Source organism: Onychomys torridus, chromosome 8 (assembly GCF_903995425.1).
Source record: "Onychomys torridus chromosome 8, mOncTor1.1, whole genome shotgun sequence".
Lineage (NCBI taxonomy): Eukaryota > Metazoa > Chordata > Mammalia > Rodentia > Cricetidae > Onychomys > Onychomys torridus.
Genome location: NC_050450.1, coordinates 97,295,802 through 97,318,364, shown reverse-complemented (window position 1 = coordinate 97,318,364; position 22,563 = coordinate 97,295,802). Strand labels below are relative to the sequence as shown.

General features: G+C 43.0%; 1 protein-coding gene across 2 annotated transcripts in view; it reads right to left on the bottom strand.

Annotated features, from left to right (window-relative positions):
• Window positions 1–461: 461 nt before the first annotated feature.
• Gna13 (G protein subunit alpha 13) overlaps window positions 462–22,563 on the bottom strand; it is a 41,597-nt gene continuing 19,495 nt past the window's right edge. For both annotated transcript variants that reach the window (XM_036195783.1, XM_036195782.1), the window contains exons 3-4: window positions 9,409–9,459; window positions 462–5,791 (exon numbers count right to left, since the gene is read on the bottom strand). In XM_036195783.1, the coding sequence (XP_036051676.1) occupies window positions 5,219–5,791; window positions 9,409–9,459 (624 nt within the window). In that variant the 3' untranslated portion in view covers window positions 462–5,218. The remainder of the gene's footprint in view (window positions 5,792–9,408; window positions 9,460–22,563) is intronic.

Sequence of the window (22,563 nt, the reverse complement as noted above, 5' to 3'; positions counted from 1 at the left end):
TGTTTAAGAAGCAGGCAGAGTCATCTCCTCAGCCAGAGAATGCTTGTCTCCTATCATCTACTATGGCCTCTGGGCTGGCCATCTATTTTTATAAATAGATTTATGGAAATAGACAACACAAAAAGGAGACTTTGTGGTTCTAAACCTCATACTGCTGTCTAGTGAGAACGAGTCAGACCAGTCCTAAAAGCACATTCTACAAAAATCCCTGGCTGGCATTCCTCCAAACTGCCAGTATTGGCATAAACAAGAAAGGCTGGAGAACAAGGGGCGTCCACCAGCTGCTGGGAACTCAAGGAGATGTGATTAATGTAATGGAGGGTCCTGCATGGCCTGCAGATGAGAACTTCACGGGAAACGGCAATCACCTGAGGCTTTCATATATATTCTTTCTGTACTGGCTCTGTGAGTCTCGCTTCACACTCAAGTGTCAAGAGTTAAAACAACATCATGCTCTCAAATCATTTATAAATGTTTATTAAATGTCAGTAATTTTTACAAAGCAAATATTAATAGTAAAGAGACAAATTTTGCAAAATATGTACAAAAGTAAAAAGCCTTAATGAATAGCAACTCGTTTAATAAACTGAAACCATTCCTCCCATTCTTAGACCTCCTGTAGAAATAATTTACTGCTAGCCTGGAACCAAAGCACTGGCCAAGAAAAAATTTACAACAGTATCAGATAATGTGCTTAGTTCCTGGAAAGTTATAAAAAGATGTATGTAAAAAAAAAAAAAATCTAAGCCACAAATACTTATACAGGGTAATATAAACCATGTCTCATTAGGGACAGTATCTGTGAGGGTGCACTGAGTGCTTCGGATAAGGCTTCTTGTGCCCTGTGAGCTCACACCTAATAGAGAAAAGACATCTAGAATATTTTGCGATTCTGCTTTCAAGTAAAAGACGTAAAGAGAGGGTACACAGTACAGTCTGCTTCATTGCTATACGCACCCAACAAGACACATTGCCTCCTTCCTCCTTGTCACTCCTAGTACCATGCAACCGGCATGGTTAATATCAAAATCACCACCCATTTTAGCAGTGTTGTTTCTGTAAATCAGAATTACATACCAAGAGGGTGGTTTATTCCGATTAGTGATTGTCAAGGATTGAAAATTTATGCTTCCTGGATTCAGGTACATTCAATCCATCTGGAAATTCAACACTATTAACATAGCAAAGGTCACAAAAGTCACTTTACAGCCCACAAAACACCATTACAGGCAAGCGGCAGTGTCTGCAGTGGGGAAGCTGAGCCATGAGGATCTCAAATGCCAGAGGCCCAGGATCCACAGGGGGCCACATCTCAAAAGCACACAACTCTACAAACAAATGCAAAACAATGCTCTGTGCTATCCCTGGCACTCAAAGTGATGGTCAGACCTGAATGCTACATTCAGGGATGAACAGGTCCGTTCAAGTGCTCATCTGCATTCAGGCGGGCGGAAGAATGCTAGTGGACAAACACTGCTCTGATGAATCTGGCAAGCACCTGCCGGGCAAAGCTAGCAGTATCTAGCTGACGGTATCCGAAAAGCCATCATCAGGTTTTAATACGGAATTCCGTCTCTAGTGTAAACTGAGTAAGCCTTAACCTCGTACCATAAGAAAATAGGCATCTTGTGCCTCCTGCTTTCTAGACTGAAAAGCCACCCCAGCTTTAAAGAAAAAGACCAGAAAGTAGAAAGTGCTTTCATTTGAGCAGCGTAACACAAAGAACACTTGGCTCATGGAATTTAATGTGCTGAAACCACAGAAAGGAGACGTACAACCAGAGGCCGATTTCCAAATGAAAGGATCTGCAAAACTTTACTCTCTCTCTTTCAAAGAAAATCCAAAGAAATGAAAAGGTAACAGAGCGGCTTTCTCTAGGTTTATTTGGAAATTTGTTACAAATATTTGACTGGGCTTTACAGGTAGGGTGCGTGGGTTCATACAGGAAATTCAGATGAACACTGACACTTGGTCTTCTCAAATGAGAAAAATAACATCATTACAAATTGCAACTCAGAGTCACGTTTCAAATGGTTTGTTTGGGGTTTTGCCGAAATGTATCATTAAATAATGAAAGCACCAATTTGAGGGATTTCCAAATAGCTTGAGTTTCAGGATATAACCGCGTAACTTGGGCATTTTATTCTTCATATAAATGAGGTACAACCGGATGTGAATACCAATGCTGAGAAATACATCCTATCAGAACAGTAGCCCAAGCGTTTGGGCCTACACTGGAAGGTGGTTTACTTAGAGGGCACATTCTTTTTGCTGCATCTAACAACACTTCTTCTGGTCACTTCTGGCACCAATGTGGATACTTTCTCTAATTCAAAGCGGCCACCAACTGAACAAGCATTTATTTCCCTGTAGAGCCCAGGCTTGAGAACTTCCCAGAGGCCCCTCAGGGTGTGAAGTACCCACCAATTCGCTGCTGGGATAGGCTCCTCTTCAGGAGGCCCTGTCTGGTTTGGCTGCGGCTGCCCTCTGGCTATCAAGTACCCTTCCCAGACAGAAAAACTGAAACGGAGGTTTCAATTTAATACAGACAGCATTTGGCAGAAAGCAACATTTCAGGACATTAAAATATTTAAGTGGCAGAAACACACCTTGAAATAAGATCATAAGAAACCATGGAACAAAGCCCTTTCCTATTTAAAAAAAAAAAAAAAAATTAAGGTCTAAATTTGTGGTGTTCTTTCATTTAATAAGGCAACACTGTAAAATATAAAAAACTTCAAAGTCAACCAGGACACTTGTGTGATCATTTGTTGGTATGTAGCAAGGATGCAGGATTTCAGAACAGAGAAATCTGGAGTTAGGCACCGGTCATTCTACTCACCCCAAGACTCGCAAAGTCTGATGCCCCAGAGAGCCTCAACTCCAGTTACACTCTAGGGACTGGGGAGCCAGCACAGGCAGGGGAGAGCACCTTTGCAATTGATTCTGTGGGCTACATTTCACCTTCCTCTTCACACAACATTATTTCAATTCACAAAAGGACATGACTTTCAGGATGCAGGTGTAAGATTCCTTCCAAATATGGACTAGAACTTTTTGGCTGAGCCTCACAATTCTTTGAATTCTAACCAATCCTGTATAAACTGCAAGTAAATACTCCATCGCTTCAGAATATAACTAGACTGCATTTGTTTCTGAGATTCTGCAGGCATCAGAAGGAGCTGCAGATGCCCAGAAGGATGCTGTGTCTAGGTGGGTGCTCTTGTCATTTCTTGGTAATAGTCACAATGGAGGAAGTCAGGGATTCTGCTCCGCCAGGCAATGTTTCTGTTCTCACCACAGAGCTTAAGTGTAACTGGACATAAACTGCTTTCTCAAGGGACTGACTTCTATTTTCACTGTAGTCGGTTTTGGCCAATATACAGAAATGTTTGCTAAATGAACACAGAGCAAAACAAGTGTTACTGTGCACATGTTCAAATGCTCATCAGTACTGGAGTTATGCTAACCCCATACATTTGAACAACTTATTCTTTTTCACAAAAAGGACTAGATGTAGAACCATTCAAATATACATAAATTATGGTAACAACACCTGCACTGTGATACTGGACTACATGTCTTAAGCTCATATATTACCAAAGGCAAGAAAACACTGGAAAACACTGGAATTTAGAAACATAAAGACAATGAAAAGTCAAATCCAAGTCAGGTCTCTGAAGAACACACCTCTCGTGAGCATACTAAGAGGCTCAGCTATCATACCTGCCAGCAAGGAATAAGGAACACCACTGCCTGTGAGCCACAAAGCTGGCCCACCTTTTGGAGCCCAATTTCTTGCCTGAGAACAATCACACAGTAAAATGATAGGCATCACAGTCCTCATGCATTCTCCATGGAAAGCAGGGGAGTGCTCAGGCTCTGCAAACTCTCACAGGCCAGCGGGAACATGACAAATGTTTTAGTACACCAGTCACTATGGGTATAGCTAATCACAAAGCTACTTTATGGGCATGGATTAACCTAGCAGTGGTGTGTGTGTGTGTGTGTGTGTGTGTGTGTGTGTGTGTGTGTGTAAGGCAAACCTCCTAAGTATGGACCAAAAGAACGACTTATCCTTAGATGCATTCTTTAGACATTCAACTGTCCCTCAATAAAGCTGTCATCTCACACACAACTACAGCAACAACACATACAAACTGTGTCTGTGTCTACAGGGACACTAAGCATGAACAGGATACTCAAAGGATGCCTTTTTGAATATTTCACAGGAAAATACTGCCCGCCAAGCTCTTGGTGACAAAAGAGCCCCCTAAATGCTAGAGTTCAGAGTTGCTGAGATTAAGACAGGAGAGCAGAAGAAAGAATACTCAACAGTGACTCCCTCCAGGAGGCACGACACCAACTGAGACAGGACCAACAAGTCACACACGTGGCACTCAGGAACAGCCATGGTGACTGCTGTTACCACGGTGATCGCCCTTTCTAGCTGTTGTTATGGCCAAAATGTTTCTAACAGGGCACATTAAGTTCTGATGCTTAAATATGGAAAAAGCAAACTGTACACCACTGGGTATTTTAGATCAACACAGTACATGTACCATTTGTGAACACAGCAACATTAGGCCAAAATCCATACTGTAAACTTAAACACTAAGACATGATCTTCAGAAACTAAAGAAACTGAGAAGAAAACTACTCTGTGTGTGTAAGCAATTACAAACACAGGAAGGCTAAGCCTCTGAAGATCTAGACTGCTGATCCTTAGACTGAACTTTCTCTAACAGCCCTTTTAGAACAGGGGCTCACTCTAGCTAGGCATGACACTGCTGTGTAAGGCACTCTCTCTTGGGTCTCATCTTAGAGCTGAACATTCCTAATCTCGTCCCTACAAGTAGTTAAGGATACTGCCTATTCTTGGCACTGCAGGAGAATTCAGTTTGCAAGCAGGAGAATTCAAAGCCTGAAATATACCTAGTGTGAGGCTGGTCAGGAAATTACAACCGGACTTGAATGGAAGCCATGGTAAAACCGATCAAAGCCTGAATTCCAGCAGATATTGGCAATGTGTTAATTTGGCAGCTTTCAGCCACAAACTAAAGGCCATAGAAGGACTAAGATTTCCAAGAAGTTAGACAGAGAATTGAGATTTCTCTAACTGCTGTTGTAAACTGCTATTTTAAAAAAGAAACAAAAACCAAGACAAACAGAAAACAATCAAAACCACAACAAGGTATTAAAATAGCAAGTCTTGTCATCACTGGAGCATGAGCTGCTTGAGGTTGTCGTGGAGGATTGTGTCCTTCACGTCTCGGAACACGAGTCGGATGTTCTCTGTGTTGATGGCGGTGGTGAAGTGGTGGTACAATGGCCTCTGCTGCTGGTCCCGGCGTTTGCCCCGGAAGCATTCCACCAGAAACTTTTGGACGTCTCTTAAGCAGTGTGGGTCCCCTTCAAATTCTAGGAAGTAGTCTTTGATGCTCACAACTTGCACTTTCTCTTCAAGCAAGTCTGTCTTGTTTAAGAAGAGGATTATAGACACATTGCTGAAAACCCGGTTATTGACAATTGTTTCAAAAATGTTCAGAGATTCTGTAAGGCGATTGGTCAGGCGATCCTCCATAAGCACCTGGTCAAATTCACTTGAAGACACAAGGAAAAGTATTGATGTCACACTGTCAAAACATTCAAACCAACGTTTCCGTTCTGATCTCTGGCCGCCTACATCAACCATTTTGAAAGGAACATTTTTAATTTCAAAGTCATACTCATGGATGCCTTTGGTGGGTCTCCTGGCAAGCAGAATATCTTGTTGTGATGGAATGTAATCCTGGAAGAGAAAAGGGTTTATACTTAGGAGTCCACAAGTAGCAATAATGGATGTGCAAATCAAATGATTAAAAAAAAAATAAAAAAAAGACAAGTTCTCACTAGTAGCTCAGGCTGGCCTCTAGCTTGAGATCCTTCTATTCTCCTGCCCCAGCCTCCCAGGTGACAGAATTACAGGTGTGAGACTCTACAACTGGCACACTTCTCACATGTAAGTGGAACTCCCAGCTGACTTCACTCTCCTGCACTGCCAACTGGCACCTACTCCTAGGTCAAGCCAGAATAATTTCAATGCCCCATGCACCTCTATGCTATTCCTTACCCTCTAAAAATAGGAGGGTCTGAGAATGTAATTCATGAGGCTAACTTCCCAGGCTTGGTTCTGACATACTCTCATTACAAACACGCCTCCTTCATGATGCTGAATAAGCTCCATGATGCATGCATGTGGAAAAATACTTTACCTAGCACAAGTGATTAGCAGTCATATGCTCTACCACTGAACTATACCCCCAAGTGATTAACAATATGCATTTTGAACCATAGGCTAATTTGTTCAAGCAGCTCTTACTGATGAAGAATGAACTCTGAGCGTCAGTACCTCTACTGAGGAACAGGGCATTCACACCTGGAGGACATTCACACCTGGAGGACATTCACACCTGGAGGACATTCACACCTGGCACACTTGTCTTGGAAGAGCTTCACTGCCAAGCCTGTTAGCTCTTCCTGAACTCTTCACGTGGCCACTAAGTGACTAGGCTGGCGTTGTACTTGCAATGATCTTCCTGCTTCTGTCTCCTTAGTGCTAGGATTACACATTTACACACACTCTCATGTTTAAGGCAGAGTCTTGCTATGTTGTCCTGGCTGATCTGGAATTTGTTGACAACTCTTCTGCCTTAGTCTTACAAATGCTGGGACTGCAGGTCCTGCCACCATGGAGGGCTTTCCAGACCTCGTGAGCATGGAAACAAGATCTTGAACAAAGGCAGCTGCTAGCTGAGAGCAACTGCACCCAGTGGCACACTTCCTTACATGCCCTGGGTGGTTCTTCTCTCAGGCTAGTACTTTTCCACAAGTCATGTGCCTTTTTGGCAATACTCAAACAGGAGCAGGTTTAATACCTATCTTCATGGTCAAAACATTTCAAAGTCAAGGAGGATGGAAAACTGTGACTTTACAAGCTGAATGAATTTTATGCCTTTCCAAGGACTCAACACAGAGTAGGGTTTCTGCAGCTTTAACAGGAGAGAAGCGAATGGGATTCTATGACTTGTCCTAAGTTCACAGAACGGGATAAAATGCAGCACAGCCAGCTTTATCTCCTCCTTTCCTTCACAACAATGTGCTGACTACATAGCTCTCCTCTGTACTCTAGACGGCTGCAGAACTCCTCTTAGCCCAGCTGTTTCAACACCTGCGATACACAGCCAGGCCTGGCTAGACTATTATTTACAAGCTATTTGTTGGTTGCATACTTGGTGGAGCACTGCCACTAGGACCAGGGACTTAACTCTTACAATCAAGACAGGAAGACCTGGTCCCCATGACAGAACAGAAAAAGACAAAGTAACTCTCAACTGTGACACATGTAATGAAGAGGCAAGACCTGATAGAGACAGGAAGAGGATGACAGCTGGGCTAGCCAAGCCTGCAGAACCAGCACTGAGGCCAAGGTCAGGAAGAGTTCAAGGTTATCTTTGATTACATAGTAAGTTCACATCTAGCCTCAGCTACAAGAGATCTTGTCTCAAAATACCACCCAACAAACAACAACAAAGCCCCAGCAACCATGAAATGAGGATGTGTATGAATGGTGTGCTTAGAGAAAAACTTAACTGAAAAACAGAAAAAAGCAGATCAAATTAGCTCTGTTTAGAATGTAAGAAAGCACTCTTAAAAAAAAAAAAAAATCATTTGCCAGGCGTGTTAGTGCATGCCTTTAATTCCAGTGGGAGGCAGACCCAGGCAGATCTCAGTGAGTTTGAGGCCAGTCTGGTCTACAAATCAGGTTCCAGGGCTACATAATGAGACCTAGTCTCAAAAAAAACAAACAACAACAAATCAGAGCCTGGTCTAGGGTCTGGAGAGGCTGCTCTTGAAGAGGACATGGCTTTAGTGTCCAACATCCACATAGCAGATGCAACTCCAGTTCCAGGGAAACTAACATCCTTTTCTGGGCTCCTGGGGCACCAGGTAGGCCTGGTAGTGCACATACATACCCACGTGCAGATAAGCACTCATACACAAAAAAATAAAAATAAATCAATTTTTAAAGAAATGTTTAGGGCTGAGGAGGTGAGCTCAGTTGGTAAAATGTATGCATGCAGCACATGCCTAAGGTCCTGAGTTTGGATCCCTAGCACCTACATCAAAAAGGTGGGTGTTAGCAGAGCACCACCTATATCTTAGAGCTGGAGAGGTAGAGACAGGATGATCCCTGGGCTGTTCATCAGCCAGTCTAGACAAATGGAGAGACCGTGTCTCAAACAAGGTAAGAAACAACCAAGGAAGACACATAGCACCAAGCTCAGGCACCCCACTAGCATACATACACGTGGGTATGTATCCCCGCTTACATACACTATTCCCTAATGCTTCTCTCCAGTTATATGCATTATGTGTACAAAGTAAGTTATAAAGAACTCAAGTTCTGGGAGATACTATGGGGGAAAGCAGGTAAAAAAAAAAAAAAATACTCCTTTAAAGGCAAACAAATGCAATTAAAAATTTAGTTTTGTTTTTTAAAATGGGCTGGCCTTAAACTCATGATCCTCCTGCCTCAGCTTCCTGAGTGCTAGAATTATAGATGTGTGCCATCACACCCAGCAGGCACATTCAACTAGAAAAATATAAGGGAAATGTGAAAATGAACCTTCTAGGGGAAAAACCACAGTCCTCTGTGCCCTAAGTACTCGGAATGTTACTTTCCTACTCCAGCAGGTCAGTTCTGTGCTTTTCATTAGCATCTAACATGAAGCCTCAGAACCCAGAAGCTCATTCAACATACCAGAAATCTAAGAGGAAGAAAGGCCAGCTGCCCTAGATTTGGTGACTAACAAACTACCCCTAGGGCAATAGCTCTAAGCACTGCAAACCTTAATTCCAACGATTCTTGGGTGTTTGCCAATACAGGGAGCCGACAGTAGCGTCCTCTGCCTGCCTTGGGTACAGGAAAGCCATGAGTAGGCCTCAACCCAGCTGAGTCACAGGCTCTGGGGTAACCACTGGGAAGATACCAGACAGAGTCTCCTTCCAAGGGTGACACTCTCACCTCAGTCTTTTCAGCAGGCCTCAAGAAGAGAGCCCCATTTCCCTGACTCCAATACAAAAGAGCCCTGCTCTCTTTCTGTTACAGAAACCCAACAAGACTGAAAATTAACAGATAATGTGTAATCTCATTTTCAAACACCAATCTCTTCCATGTTGAAAAAAAATTCAGAAATGTGTCAGTGTCTGTAGCTATTCATCAGGCCACTGCCACTAGAAGAAAAGGAAAAGGCAGGCTTAGTATTTTCTCTAACTTTCCTAACAAGCTGCCCCCAGATAAAAGCAATGCTATCCCCATTACTGTTTCCAAGTATCAATGACCAGAAATGTAGCTTTGAAACTTACTGGTACTCCAAGTTTATCCAAGTTGTCCAGGAAATACTTCACAGACTCACCCTGAAAACAAGAAGAAAACAAAGTTACAAGGGCTTAGGTGCTGCTCCACAGCTGGTGTTGTGTTGTGGGGCTGTGCACTTGGTCCAAACGTCCTTTGTCTGGTCACCCCGGAAGCTGAAACAGGAGGACTAGCAAGTGTAGGGCCAGGCCAGGCTACATGAGGGAGACTTTGGTCTCCAACAAAAAAAAGGACAGCAAACACGAAACGAAGAAACTTTGGTAAATACTAACTGTAAAGCACTTCTAATGGGCTGAAGGTAGAGCTGAGTCAGCACAAGGCCCTGGGTCAGTCCTCAGCACTACGGTAAAGAATGCACAAACAGCTGATAAGAAGCCCACCAGAGGCTACTTACTACATGTGGTATTGCTTAGTGGATGACAGCAAGACATGTGCTCCTGTGCTTGACCTGTGGCAATGGATTAGCCTGACTGAAGGAAAGGAAAACAATGTTTAGCACTACAAAAACTGTCATTGCGTAAGTTTTCAGGTCACTGTAGGGACTTTTGTTATGACACCAAATTTGGTAGGCCTGGATTTTTGAAGGCTGGGTCCCTGTGGGCCTGGAAACCCTACCAAAGAGCTTCTCAGTCCTGCACTCTGAATAGGTCTTCACCTGACCACAGTTCAGTAGCACCTGACACTGGACATTTGGAACACAACAGATCACTAAGCTATGCAAAGCTATCAAACATTGGCATGTTTTATTATATAGTATTTAAAACCATATTTGCCAACAACTGCATCAATCCTACCACAAGTTTATGGGAGGCTGTTGCACTCACAGTGGTGGACAGATTCGGGCTTCCTATATTCTTATACTCAGCTTAATGCTTGAGCTTTGTACGACTAGCAACAAAAACCCATTTTCCTGAAATGGTGGGGTGGCCAGGTATCCAAATGCCAGTCACTCCTTTAGGCAAAAGTAGCATGGTCTGAGATGGGTGGCTGGAGCAGCTCGGAAGAAGCCTGGTCGTCCTTGAGTTTCTTCAGACATATTCATCAGAAGGACACTCCAAGTGAAGACTGAGCACAAGTCTTTTGACTGTTCAACCTAGGGTGGTCTTCAGGGAAACTAGTCATGGTTTGGGGGCTGTGTGTCACATCCACAAACACTTCTGGCCACAAAAACAGGCTGATGAAGACCACGACCAGTATGGATTGGGGCTTACACACTGATCTGCTGCTCTTTCCCTGAGGTACAGATGGTTGTGAGCTGCCTGATGGGGTGCCAGCAATTGAGCCTGGGTCCTCTGGAAGAGCAGCCAGTGTTGAGCCATCTCTTTAGCCCCAGGTTTTCCCTTTTCAAACTGGGTAGCATCTGTCCCCTCGAGCAACCTGTGTTGTTTGCAGGGTCAGAATCCACTCCACCCCTCAAAACACACAGCAAAGCAACTAAGCATCACTGTAGGTGGAGCAGTTGGAAGTGCCTGAATTATTTGCTTCAAGACAGAATCCTCCAGAAGGTACCTTTCAGTTTTAAGGAAATTTCTACAGATGAACTGAACACAAGTGTGGGGAATTGAACATACATATAGATGTGTCATTTGTAACTGTTATTTACTGTTTCTTCTATTTCTAAATGGGAACACATAGCAACTTGTATTCAAGGACCTAGGAAGGGTAAAACGGAAGGGCTATAAAACTGATACTTCAGAGTATAAATGAGGACTGTGCCACTGGCTCCTGACCTGCAGGAACTAAGCACACCTACAGATATAATACACAACACACACACACACACACACACACACACACACACACACACACACACACACACTATATATGTATCACACTCACACATACATATATGCACTAAATAGAAAAAAGTTTGTATAGTCTATGTGAGTGTATGTGCACATGTGTGTACAGGTGCTTATGCTGTGCCCCGTGCTGGTGTCCTCTATCACTCTATCTAGTCCTTTCTAAGGCTTGAATTTTCTAAGCTAGCGTGGAAGCCAGCAAGCCTCAGAGATCCTCCTGTCTCTGCCCTGCTCAGAGCTGGGACACCTTGTCACACGGGTGCTGGAAAACAAACTGCTCCCTGTGACTGTGCAGTGAGCACCTTAACTGCTGAGCCAGCTCTCCAGCCCTGAGAACTTTTTTCTTCTTTTTCTTTTGTTTTTTTGTTTTTGTTTTTGATACAGGGTTTCTCTGTGTAGCCCTGGCTGTCCTCAAACTCAGAGGTCCACTGGCTCTGCCTAGTGCTGGGATTAAGGTGTGTGCACCACCGTCTGGTGGCGCAGACAGTACTTCTAAGTGCTATCTTTTAACCAATAGTTCTCGTCTTCCTTCCTTCTTTCCTCCCTCCCGCTCTACCCCCTCCTTCCACCCTTCCTCTTCTTGAGGCGGGGCTTCACTTTTTCGAGGCGGGGCTTCACTTTTTAACCAAGTTTTCATATTCCCTCCCCCCCCTCTCCCCTCTCTCCCTCTCCCCACCCCCCCCTCAGGCAGAATTTCACTGAGGTTCGTTCACTGGCTTTGAAGTCACAGCAGAACTTCTCAGCCTCCTGACTTCTGACATCACAGGGATGGCTACTGGCTGGCAGTTTTAGTAACAATGTTAGATAAACATCTCTCTGGACCTTTGCAATGATATCCACGGTCACCTTTTGGGCAGAGTTAAACATTTTTACTGCTAAGTTCTCCTGGTTTCCCACAGGTGAGAAACACTGCGTTCATTCTTCAGCAGAGAATCTGGACAAAGATCAAAGCACAGCCTGTGATCCTGGCCCTTGGGGATGGAGGCAGCCTGAGGACCAGTTCAAGGTGATCCTCAGTCACATCACAGTTCAAGGTCAGCCTGGGTTATGTGAGCCCTGCCCCAAAGAACAAATAAAACCAAACAAAGAAAGAAAAAGAAAAGATCTCCACACCCAACAGTGAAAACTCACCTACATAAAAAGCATTAGGGCTACTAATCTTTCGGAGGTAAGACACATGAAAGTCAGAATACCCTCCCCACAAGTACTTGAGTATTATCTGAAGCAGCATCCTTCCTGCCCTTCCAAGTAAATACTCACACCACTCTATTGTTTGAGAGGGTTTACAGAAAACAGTACACATCCTAGTGGCATTACAAATCCATACAAAACTCTTAGAAAGTCAGGAACATTTTGCCCCATAAAACCTTTAATGGCCTTTGGTCTGTCCCCAGGAATTTACTCAGCACAGACAAAAAGACGCACATAAAGGACACTTAAGCTGGGATGATGGCCCACACTGGAGAGTCGGCAGTCCACAATAGCCAACGGCTTTGGAGTCAGTTTGATGCAAGTCCGGGATACTTGAGACCCTGTCTCAAACACCCAAAAGGAATAAATTATTGTAAAATGTCATTTATTCAGTGACAATTACAACAATAAAACTGGAACATTATCTTTCCACAGAGAATTAGGAAAGAAACGTAATGGATCTAGGTATACGTAAACCTAAAATGTTGCGTTATCAAATATAATTATTTGCTATCACTGCCACATAGGAAATACTTGTGCTAGTAAATGCTGAACTGAAGCAGCAGACTATAAAGTCAAAGCCTACAACCTTGAGCTTCAAGGCATTCTTTAACTTTTGGTCTTCCAAATGTGGTACTATACTCACACAGTGGCAAAGCCCAACCCCTGTTAATGTCAGGGTTTTGAGTCACTTATCATCTATGGTTAAATTATTTAAATGTTTTCATAAACAAAAGCTGTCGTTGTTATCAGTATCTTGGTCTTACCTTGCTGTCACTGAAAAGATCTGAATTCTCTAGCACATCTTGATTCAAAGGTCCAGGAGACTTAGCTCAGCTGTATATTACCTCCTTAAAATGGGCAAAGGTGATGGCAGCAGTGAGGGTCTAGAGCCTATAACCTACCGCTAGGAAGGCCGAGGCTGGAGAAGTTCCGAGCAAGCAGGGATATCCAGTGAGACCCAGAGGAAGAAGAGAAGGGGAGAAGGAAGGAGGGAAGAGGAGGAGGAGGAGGAGGAAGAGGAGGAGGAAGAAGAGGAAGAGAAGAAATAATCATGCTATTTTTAGAACTACAAATACTTTAAACAGTTCAGAGTGCATACTGCTCTTCCAGAGGCCTACACTTGATTCCCAGCACCTATGTGCAACAGTCAACAGCCACATCCAGTGGCTCACACCACTTGTAACTCCAGCTTCAGGGGATCTGACACCCTCTTCTAGCCTCTTGCTGTATTCATATGCATATACCCACACGCATAATTAAAAATAAATCTTACAAAAGATTTATCTTTATTTTCTGTGTACAAGTGTTTGCCTGGTATGTTAGTGCACCATGTGCACGCAGTACCCACAGAAGTCAGAAGTGTCAAATGCCCTGGAACTGGAATCATATATGGTTGTCAGCTATCATGTGAGTGCTGGAAACTGACTATGTGGGTACTGGTAACTGAACCTGGGTCCTCTGAAAAGCAGCAAGGGCTCTTAACCTGTGAGACATCTGTCTAGCCCCAATGAAAAGAAATCTTAAAAACAACTACACACACACTTTCCACCACCTTCCCACCTCTGTCTCAGTGCGGGGATTTCAGTAGAGTGCTTCCACATCTGACTAAAGAGACTCATCTGAAATCTTGTGGGTCAAATTAGTTTAGAATATTAGAAATTCAAAATCCCATGAAAACCAAGTGATAACCATCACAGAAAAGGCAGGTACCACAGACAAAACCAGGTCAGCCAGGGCTATGTAGTGAGATCCTATTTCAAAACTAAGAAGGGAAAAGAAAAGTCATGTGCACTGTTATCAAACCTCAGCTTCTCCAGGTTCTATTTCCACTCTTCCCATCTCAGCCACATCTACTCAAGGACATAATACACTCGCTGTGATTCCTGTGGAAAGCGTATTTTGGCTAAAATTGTCTCCAATCAAAAAGAATATGCTGGGGCTGGAGAGGTGGGGCAGTTTGCCCTCCACTCTTCCTTGACAAGGTCTTGCCACTGAATTCAAGATACTTTTGTTGACACCTCTTGAGTTGTAGAAATTTTTATCAGTAGCTTTTAAATTTTGAGGAGAAAAACCACAGAGAAAACCCTTCTTATGATCTCAAAAATAAACGAAAACAAAAATAAAATAAAACATAAAACTAAAGAATATGCAATGGTCATCGTTGGCAGTTTATCCATGAAGGCCATGGACACACAGCAGTGGCTGTGTACCGGGGCCCGGGGCTTCTGATGGTCCCTGCTGTTTGTGTCCAGTGCTGGGGGCCTGACATCTGGCACCCTCCCCTTCAAGAACATGTGTGAACCAAGAATAAAGGGCTGGGAGAAGGCTGCCCCTAACTACTTTTTCTTAACAACCTCAGAAGTGCTCATGTCTTCTAGTTTCTAATGCTGGTGTGAAGGAAAAGAAGGGAATCGGAGTTCTTTCTTTACCCCTGAGTGAGTGATCTGGCCAAGTTTCCAAACTTCCCTAGGTCCCTATTTCCCCAGTAGTGGAAAGAGTTCAGTGGCTCAATAATCATTCCTTTGCTGCACAAAGTACACTTCAAGTTAGATTCTCATGCCAGGCTGTGGTGGCCACCACCTTCAATCCCAGCATGTGGGAGGCAGAGGCAGGCGACTCTCTGTAAGCTCAAGGCCAGCCTGGTCTATAGATAAAGTCCCAAGACAGCCAGGACTACACAAAGAAACCTTGTCTTGAACACCCTCACCCCTTTCAAAAAAGGAGGAGGAGGAAGATGAAGAAGAGGAAGAGGAGGAGGAGGAGGAAGAAGAAGAAAATGACGACAAAGAAAGAAACAGAAGCAGGCAGGCAGATCTCTATGAGTTCAAGGGCAGCCTGATCTACACACAGAGAGTTCCAGGCTAGCCAGAGAAACAATGAGAGCAGTCTTAAAGTTAGACTCTCCTTCCAGTACAGGTCCTGTTATTAACCTGAACTTTGCTTCTATGTCTCATTACCTGAGTCACACAGCTTAGTCTCTCTACAAATACAATATAGGATTTCATGGAATACACAAAAAACACTACAAGTTAAGACTTGTTGGTCCTAACCTGAAATTGGGTTAGCTTCTCTTGGTCCATTCTCTACTACTGAAAGAAATAAAATCAAAATTCACATAGAAATCAATTTCCTCGTTCAGACTTGAATCTCACAGTGTCACCTCAAATTCTTTTTCCTCTGCAGAGCAGTGAGGTAACTTTCTGTGGTAGACTCTTCAGTCCAAAGCAGCACGGCATGCAAGTCTAGTATTTTTTGGCTTGTGAACATTTAGGATCCATGTAAAACAATGGCACTGTGGCTTGTAGACCTGATTCTAACCCCACACATCCTGTTGGCAAATTCAATGTACATCAGTGAGCTTCAGTTACATTTTGAAATCTCAAATCCTGAGAGGCGCTACAAACTTTATTTTGTATCAGTTTTATCAAGTTGTACCTAAGCTGGAAATAGCTACACTGTTTCCCATTCCCAAGAATCATTTGTTATAAATGTACTGTCTTTGCTTGTAAAGACATTATGGGCCAGGAGTCCTAGGTTTAAAGTTAATTCAAAAGCTGAGAGCCTAAGTTAGAAAGTAATTTCTATAAAGCAAATATACTGAGAGACCCAGTTCACTTGACACCTACTGCCCAAGAGAAAGATGTTAATTCCAAGTGCTCTTCTACACACATGAAACAGCCAAAGGACAAGCCTTAGTGTGTGCTGTTCTCTGAAGACACCAATTTCAGCTGGAGAAGAAATCATCTATTCTTTGAGAAAAACATACTAAAATTACTGACAGCTTTATTCCAATAGGGAAAAGACAACTTTACTTAAAGTAGTTGAGAGATAGAGGGTTTAAAGCCTTAGCCAGGGTTCAGTGGTTCAGAGCACTTGTTGCTCTTCCAGGGACCCAAGTTTGGATCCCAGAACCCAAGTTAGGAGGTTCACAACCACCTTTAATTCTAGCTTCAGGGAATCCAATGCCTCTTCCGGCTCTTCCACATACATGATGCCAGTACACACAAATATTTGACTCTAGAATGCATTTGGCAATATGTAGCAAGGCCTTTAGCAAAGACTCATTAGAGTAATACTACAAAGAACGTGGAGCCGGGAGGTGGTGGCGCACGCCTGTAATCCCAGTACTCGGGAGGCAGAGCCTGGCGGATCTCTGTGAGTTCAAGGCCAGCCTGGTCTACCAAGTGAGTTCCAGGAAAGGCGCAAAGCTACATAGAGAAATCCTGTCTCGACTTAAAAAAAAAAAAAAAAAAAAGAATGTGTGCAACAACTCAGCCACAATAGCTTTTGATAGAGAACTATTGGATTATTTTTATTTTTCTAGACTGAAGATCAGATGTCTACTCACAAACGATTGTAGCCCACAGGCCAAATCCAGCCCATTGCTTGTTTTAGGGTTCATTTCTAAATGATTGGGGAAAACATGAAGAGTATTTTTAACATGTGGAATGGTATGAAATCAAATTTCAGGGTCTAAAAATAAAACTACAGTGGTGCACAGCCACACTCATTACTCATCTAGCATCTCTGTTTGTTTCCACACCCTGCAGCAGCGGAGGCAGCCTATGTGCAACACTCTCATATCTTTGTACCACTGCGCAGGGCGCTGCAGGTTACAGTGAGCAAGTCTGAAGTTGAGAATGCTTCAAATGGCACCAATATTGCCCCTCTACTCCACCTCCCCTTTTCCTCTCGCACAAACACACTAGTAAGTTCATATGCACCATAAAAAGAAAAACGAGGATTTTGAATGCCATGCTTTAATATACATCAAAATATCAGTATTTGTGCTGTTATTACGTTAGATGATGAAGTACTGTGTTTACTATGTAATGACACTGTAGCTAACTAAAAGAATACACGTATTCTTTATGCACTTGCAGACTAAACACTCCTCCTATTTCCAAAGTTTCCATGTGGCTGGCTCACTGTTATTCAAGCAAGGAATGTCATCTACTGCTAGAGAGTTGATTAAGTCATGTTTGATTGCAGCAGCCAACAAGACTGTCCAGAGAAGACAGACTGCTATCCTTTCTGTGAGAACAGTCGCTCAGAGTTGAATCAGAACAACCTAAACACTAGATGGGTCTCTGTGAATTCAAGGCCATTCTGGTCTATATATCAAGTTCCACACCAGCCAGGGCTACATAGCAGGACCCTGCCTCAAAAGAAAATTAATAACAGACAGACTAATGATTTCTAGGACTTTCCTCCATTCTTGCTGAATTTACTACCAATAGTGCTCAGTCAGCTGTCTGTCAAGTTTCAGTACCCAAAGAACTGAGACAACACTCAATCAGTGCAACTGCCAGTGGACCCTGATGGTGGGAAAAGTCTGAGTGGGACAGCAAAGGGGTAAATACACAAAGCCACGGAACAGTTAGCACTGAATTCCTTGTCAACAGGTACCTTGTGGGAAACACATTAACAGTGCCAACGAGGAATTTAATTTAGTCCTATGAACTTGGCCATCACTGTGCCTGGGAATTTTGTCAGAAATAAGAGTCAGTATTCATCTGGGACTGTAGCTCCGTTGGTAGAATACTGCCTAGCATGCATGAAACCATGGGTCTGACCCTCAGCACCAAGATACAGTAGCACACACCTGTAATCTCAGCACTTGGAAGGAGGCAGGAGAATCAGGAGTTCAAGATCATCCTCTGCAGGTTTGAGGCCAAAATGAACAAATGAGACCCAGTGTCAACAAAGAAAGGATGGATGGATGGATGGATGGATGGATGGATGGATGGATGGATGGATGGAGAAGGAAATGAGTATTCTGATGTGCCCTTTAAAAGTTCAGTGCCTTGGGCTGAGAGATGGCTCAGCCACTAAGGGCTAGGCTCACAACCAAAATACAAGTTCAGTGGCTCAAGAGTTTCGCTAAATTTTCTGAGCATGGGGATGGTATGGACTTTCTTCTTCTACACAAGAACTACCCTTTAACCACGGCTGTTGAACACTGGTTTTGAAATTAGCTTTGGGAAGAGTAGATTCTATTCTTGAAGGAGTTCAACCTAAAATTATAAGGCAAAACAGCCTATTTTGGAGACACTTACACTCTGGTAAATGCATCTCAACAACTGGCACTATGACTGAATCTCTAGCAACGTCAAACTGTTTTTATACACTCTCCTGTGGCCAAAAGGAAGTAAGTCCTCATTTCCACATATATTTGCAATGCACATCCAGTTCCAAATTCCAACTACAATTCCCAAAGCATCCTTCAGCTCCTAATACATGCACAAAATCCATTTAACTGCAAATTAAAGCTTCTCCCAGCCTTCCAGCAGAAATGGTCAGTGTGAGACAATGGCATGCTAAGAAGCACAGTGGGAAAACCTAGACTTTTTCTGAAGAATAAGTGCACTCAATGAGCTTACACACTCATGTGGCAATGTCTATCTGCATTTTGCTGCTCTAAGGATGGAGCCTGGCCCCTCCCCAATGCTAGGTAAATACTCTACAACTGAGCTACATCCCTAACCAAAGACATTTTCAAGGAGCAGGTGTGTAAAATGTTTTTTCACATCATCATTAATGGGCGAATATTTACAACGGATTTTGTAGGCAATAGTAGCATTGAACCTGAATAGGCAAAATAATCCAATTCTTCTGGCCAGTAAAGCCTCTTACAAAAAGCTATACATAATTTTATTGCATTTGGAATTGTACTGTTAAAAAGGTTTGTAGAAACTTGTATTCTCTTATAATACTTACATATGAGTTGTACAGTAATGCTCTTCACCTTATGTCTAGGCATGAGAAGTCTCAACTATGTTATCTTATCTTTTAGAAAATGTGTTCGCCGGGCAGTGGTGGCGCATGCCTTTAATCCCAGCACTCAGGAGGCAGAGCCAGGTGGATCTCTGTGAGTTTGAGGCCAGCCTAGGCTACCAAGTGAGTCCCAGGAAAGGCGCAAAGCAACACAGAGAAACCCAAAGCTACACAGAGAAACCCTGTCTCAAAAAACAAAACAAAAAAAGAAAATGTGTTCTAAAAATTTTAGTTTGTTTATTTTGAGACACGGTATGTACATATGTAACCCTGACTGTCCCAGAACTCACTATGTAGATCAGGTTGGCTTCAAATTCACAGAGACCTGCTTGCCTCTGCCTCAGAAATGCTAGGATTAAAGGTGTGTGGTAGCATGTTAAACACTTACATTTGTTTTGAGGTAAGTCATGCTATGTTGCCCAGGCACACAAATACCTGAGCTTAAGTGATCCCTCTGCCTCAGCCTCCAAAGTATTACACACCTTGTAAACCACACCCAGCTTAGATCAATGGTTCTTAACTGGTACAGACCAGAACTGTTTGATATGCATATTAAAATATTACAAATTCTCAGGTCTACTAAAACCTGTCATGCCAAAATCTTAGCAAGTTGCAAGAGAAGAGATTCTGATGCAGTCTTCCTTGGCATCACTTCATATTTCAATATGCATTTTAAAAGTAACTTCATTGTTTGTGATTATACAAAGTTAACTTTTTAAAAGCCTGGTAAAGGTTAGAGAGAGGGTTCAGGGGTTAAGAGCACTATCTTCCAGAACACCCAGGTTCAATTCCCAGCATCCACGTGGCAGTTCACAACCATCTGTAATTCTAGTTCCAAGGGATCAAAGCCCTTTCAGTCTCCAAGTACACCAGGCACACATGTGATATTCAGGCATACAAGCAGGCAAAATACACATACACATAAAATTAAATAATAAAAAGTAAGTGTGATTAAAAATGCCAAGCTACTAAGAAACTGGGTTAGAAATTTAATTTACTTTTATTTTACTGCAAGAGTAGGTTTTAAGCAACACTGCATATTCTTTACAATTCAAATAAATCACACATGTACGTACATTCACACACAAATCAAGACTCCATTTGAGTTTAGGGACAGCCTGGTATAAATGAAAGAAAGAATGAATGTAAAATGAACGGAGAGCTGGAGGACAGGGTTAGACACGGGCTTCATATTGAGAAGCTTATCTGACTGGGATCGTAAGGTAAGGATTTTGAAGAAAATGCTGGGAATAATGAAGGATCACAGATCCAATTTACTTGTGTTGCTTGGTTAAAATCTACCAGACAGCTGTGGTGAGCCATCCCTGTCATCTCCAAAGTCTGAAGCAGGAGGATCTATGGGTTCAGAGCCAGCTGGCAAGCTGGAACTATATACACCAAGACCTTGTTGACATCATAAAAACAAACCCAAACCTAACCAAATCCCTGCTTACTAAGACTCACCTAGAACGGGAGGAAGATATCATTTTCAGTGATAAATACTGAAACAGTGAACCAGAATTTCTTGTTTGAATACTTAGCTGGTCCCAAGTGATTATACTGTCCCCTATTTTTCTCTTAAAAATGAGCCCCAAAGTCAGGAATGGTGGCAAATGCCTGAAAACCTCAGCACTTGAGGCTGAGACAGAAAGGATGTCATGAGTTCAAGGACAGCCCAGACTACACTACACACTAACAGGCCAACTTAAGAAAAAGAAAAGCTTGACTTCAAAACAGAGGCACCTTCCTGGGCTTTTGCAAGTGCTGAGCACCTTCCTTCCTTCCTCCTGTACCTGACCCCAGTGCCTGACACAACTCCTTCCACTCTTCATCTGAGGACCTTACTTTTCACAGGCAGAGACGAGACCCAAGTTGAACAGTCTGCAGAACAGCTAGTCTTGCCCATTTTACAGATTTTGAAAAGTCTGAAGGACAGAAGTTATATGGTTTATCAAGACTAATCCAGGGGGGTAGAAATTGAAAGAAAACTATTTTAGGGGCAAGAATTCAAATTCTTGGCTTTTTTCCCCAGTAAGATCAGTACTGAAGAAACATGAATTTAAGATATACTCATTTTCACTCTTGTGTGTAGCTTTGCGCCTTTCCTGGAACTTGCTCTGTAGACCAGGCTGGCCTCGAACTCACAGAGATCCGCCTGGCTCTGCCTCCCGAGTGCTGGGATTGAAGGCGCGCGCCGCCACCACCACCCCGCTCAGCTTCACTCTTTTTTCCCCACGGACTACAGTTTCTCCTAGCTACCCCAGCCCTCAGGAATCACATCCTTCTGCTGTTTGCACTGAGGGCTTGTGCCTCTCAAAGCTCCTTACTTTGATATATGGTCTTGTACAGAAACACCCAGCTAGACTCAAACTTTTGCTCTCTGTATCGCAGAACAGGATTGTTATCTTGTACACAGTAACAGCCATGGCAACATCTGCTGGACGCTTTGTATTGTAACTTCCCCTTTCCGACATCCTGTTTCCATCAGTCACTGAGGGTGTAACATATGGAATGATGGTTTTTAGAGGAATGAATTGAGTATATAGCTTAGTAAGTCATATCTGCTTATAAAGATGTGAGCACAAGCAACAGAAAAACAAGACATGAACTTAAGTGACTATGGCTAAGTTCTTCCAAGGTATAAAGTCCATTTATTTTTTCAGCCTGTCTGGATATCATGAAAAGCACTATGGAAAGTTACAGTATCAAGATGATATGAAAACAAAATTCAAAGCCCTTCAGAGTGAGGACAATCATTAAATGTTACCACCAATCAAAAAGGCATGCAAGAAAAGTGATAAGGACTGAAAAAGCGGATATACATGTCAAATTTTAACATCACATTTATTCACGTGTGTGAGTGTATGCGTGTGCACACAAAGAACAACTCCTTCCACAACACGAGTCCCCGGACTAAAGTCATGCTGTCAGACTTGGCAGCCAGCACTTCCTTTACCCACTGAGCCAGCTCACTGGCCCTCAAACAGGACTGAAGGGACTGGGTGATGGCGAAGCTTCAGAATTGCTTTTTTCTCTAAGTAGATTTAGGTTTCTGAATATTTGTCTTCTAACCAACAGCCGAGCAGGGTGGGGCCTAGCCCAGGTCTCCATCTGCAGAGATTAGGAGGAGCCACAGATCATACAGAATTTGAAAGGTTCCTAAATGCTCACACAAGGACACCTGACAAATGTCAAATTGTAGGTAGTATGTATGTCATAACTTCACCATCCTGAACTATTTTTATAGACTATGATCAGAGAAGACAAACGGAAATCTGCTTGTTTGTACACTAGGACTTAGCTCTGTGGTTCAGTGTTTAGTTAGCAAACCTGACCCCTAGCACTGGGGGAATAAAATGTTTTCTACTCAGA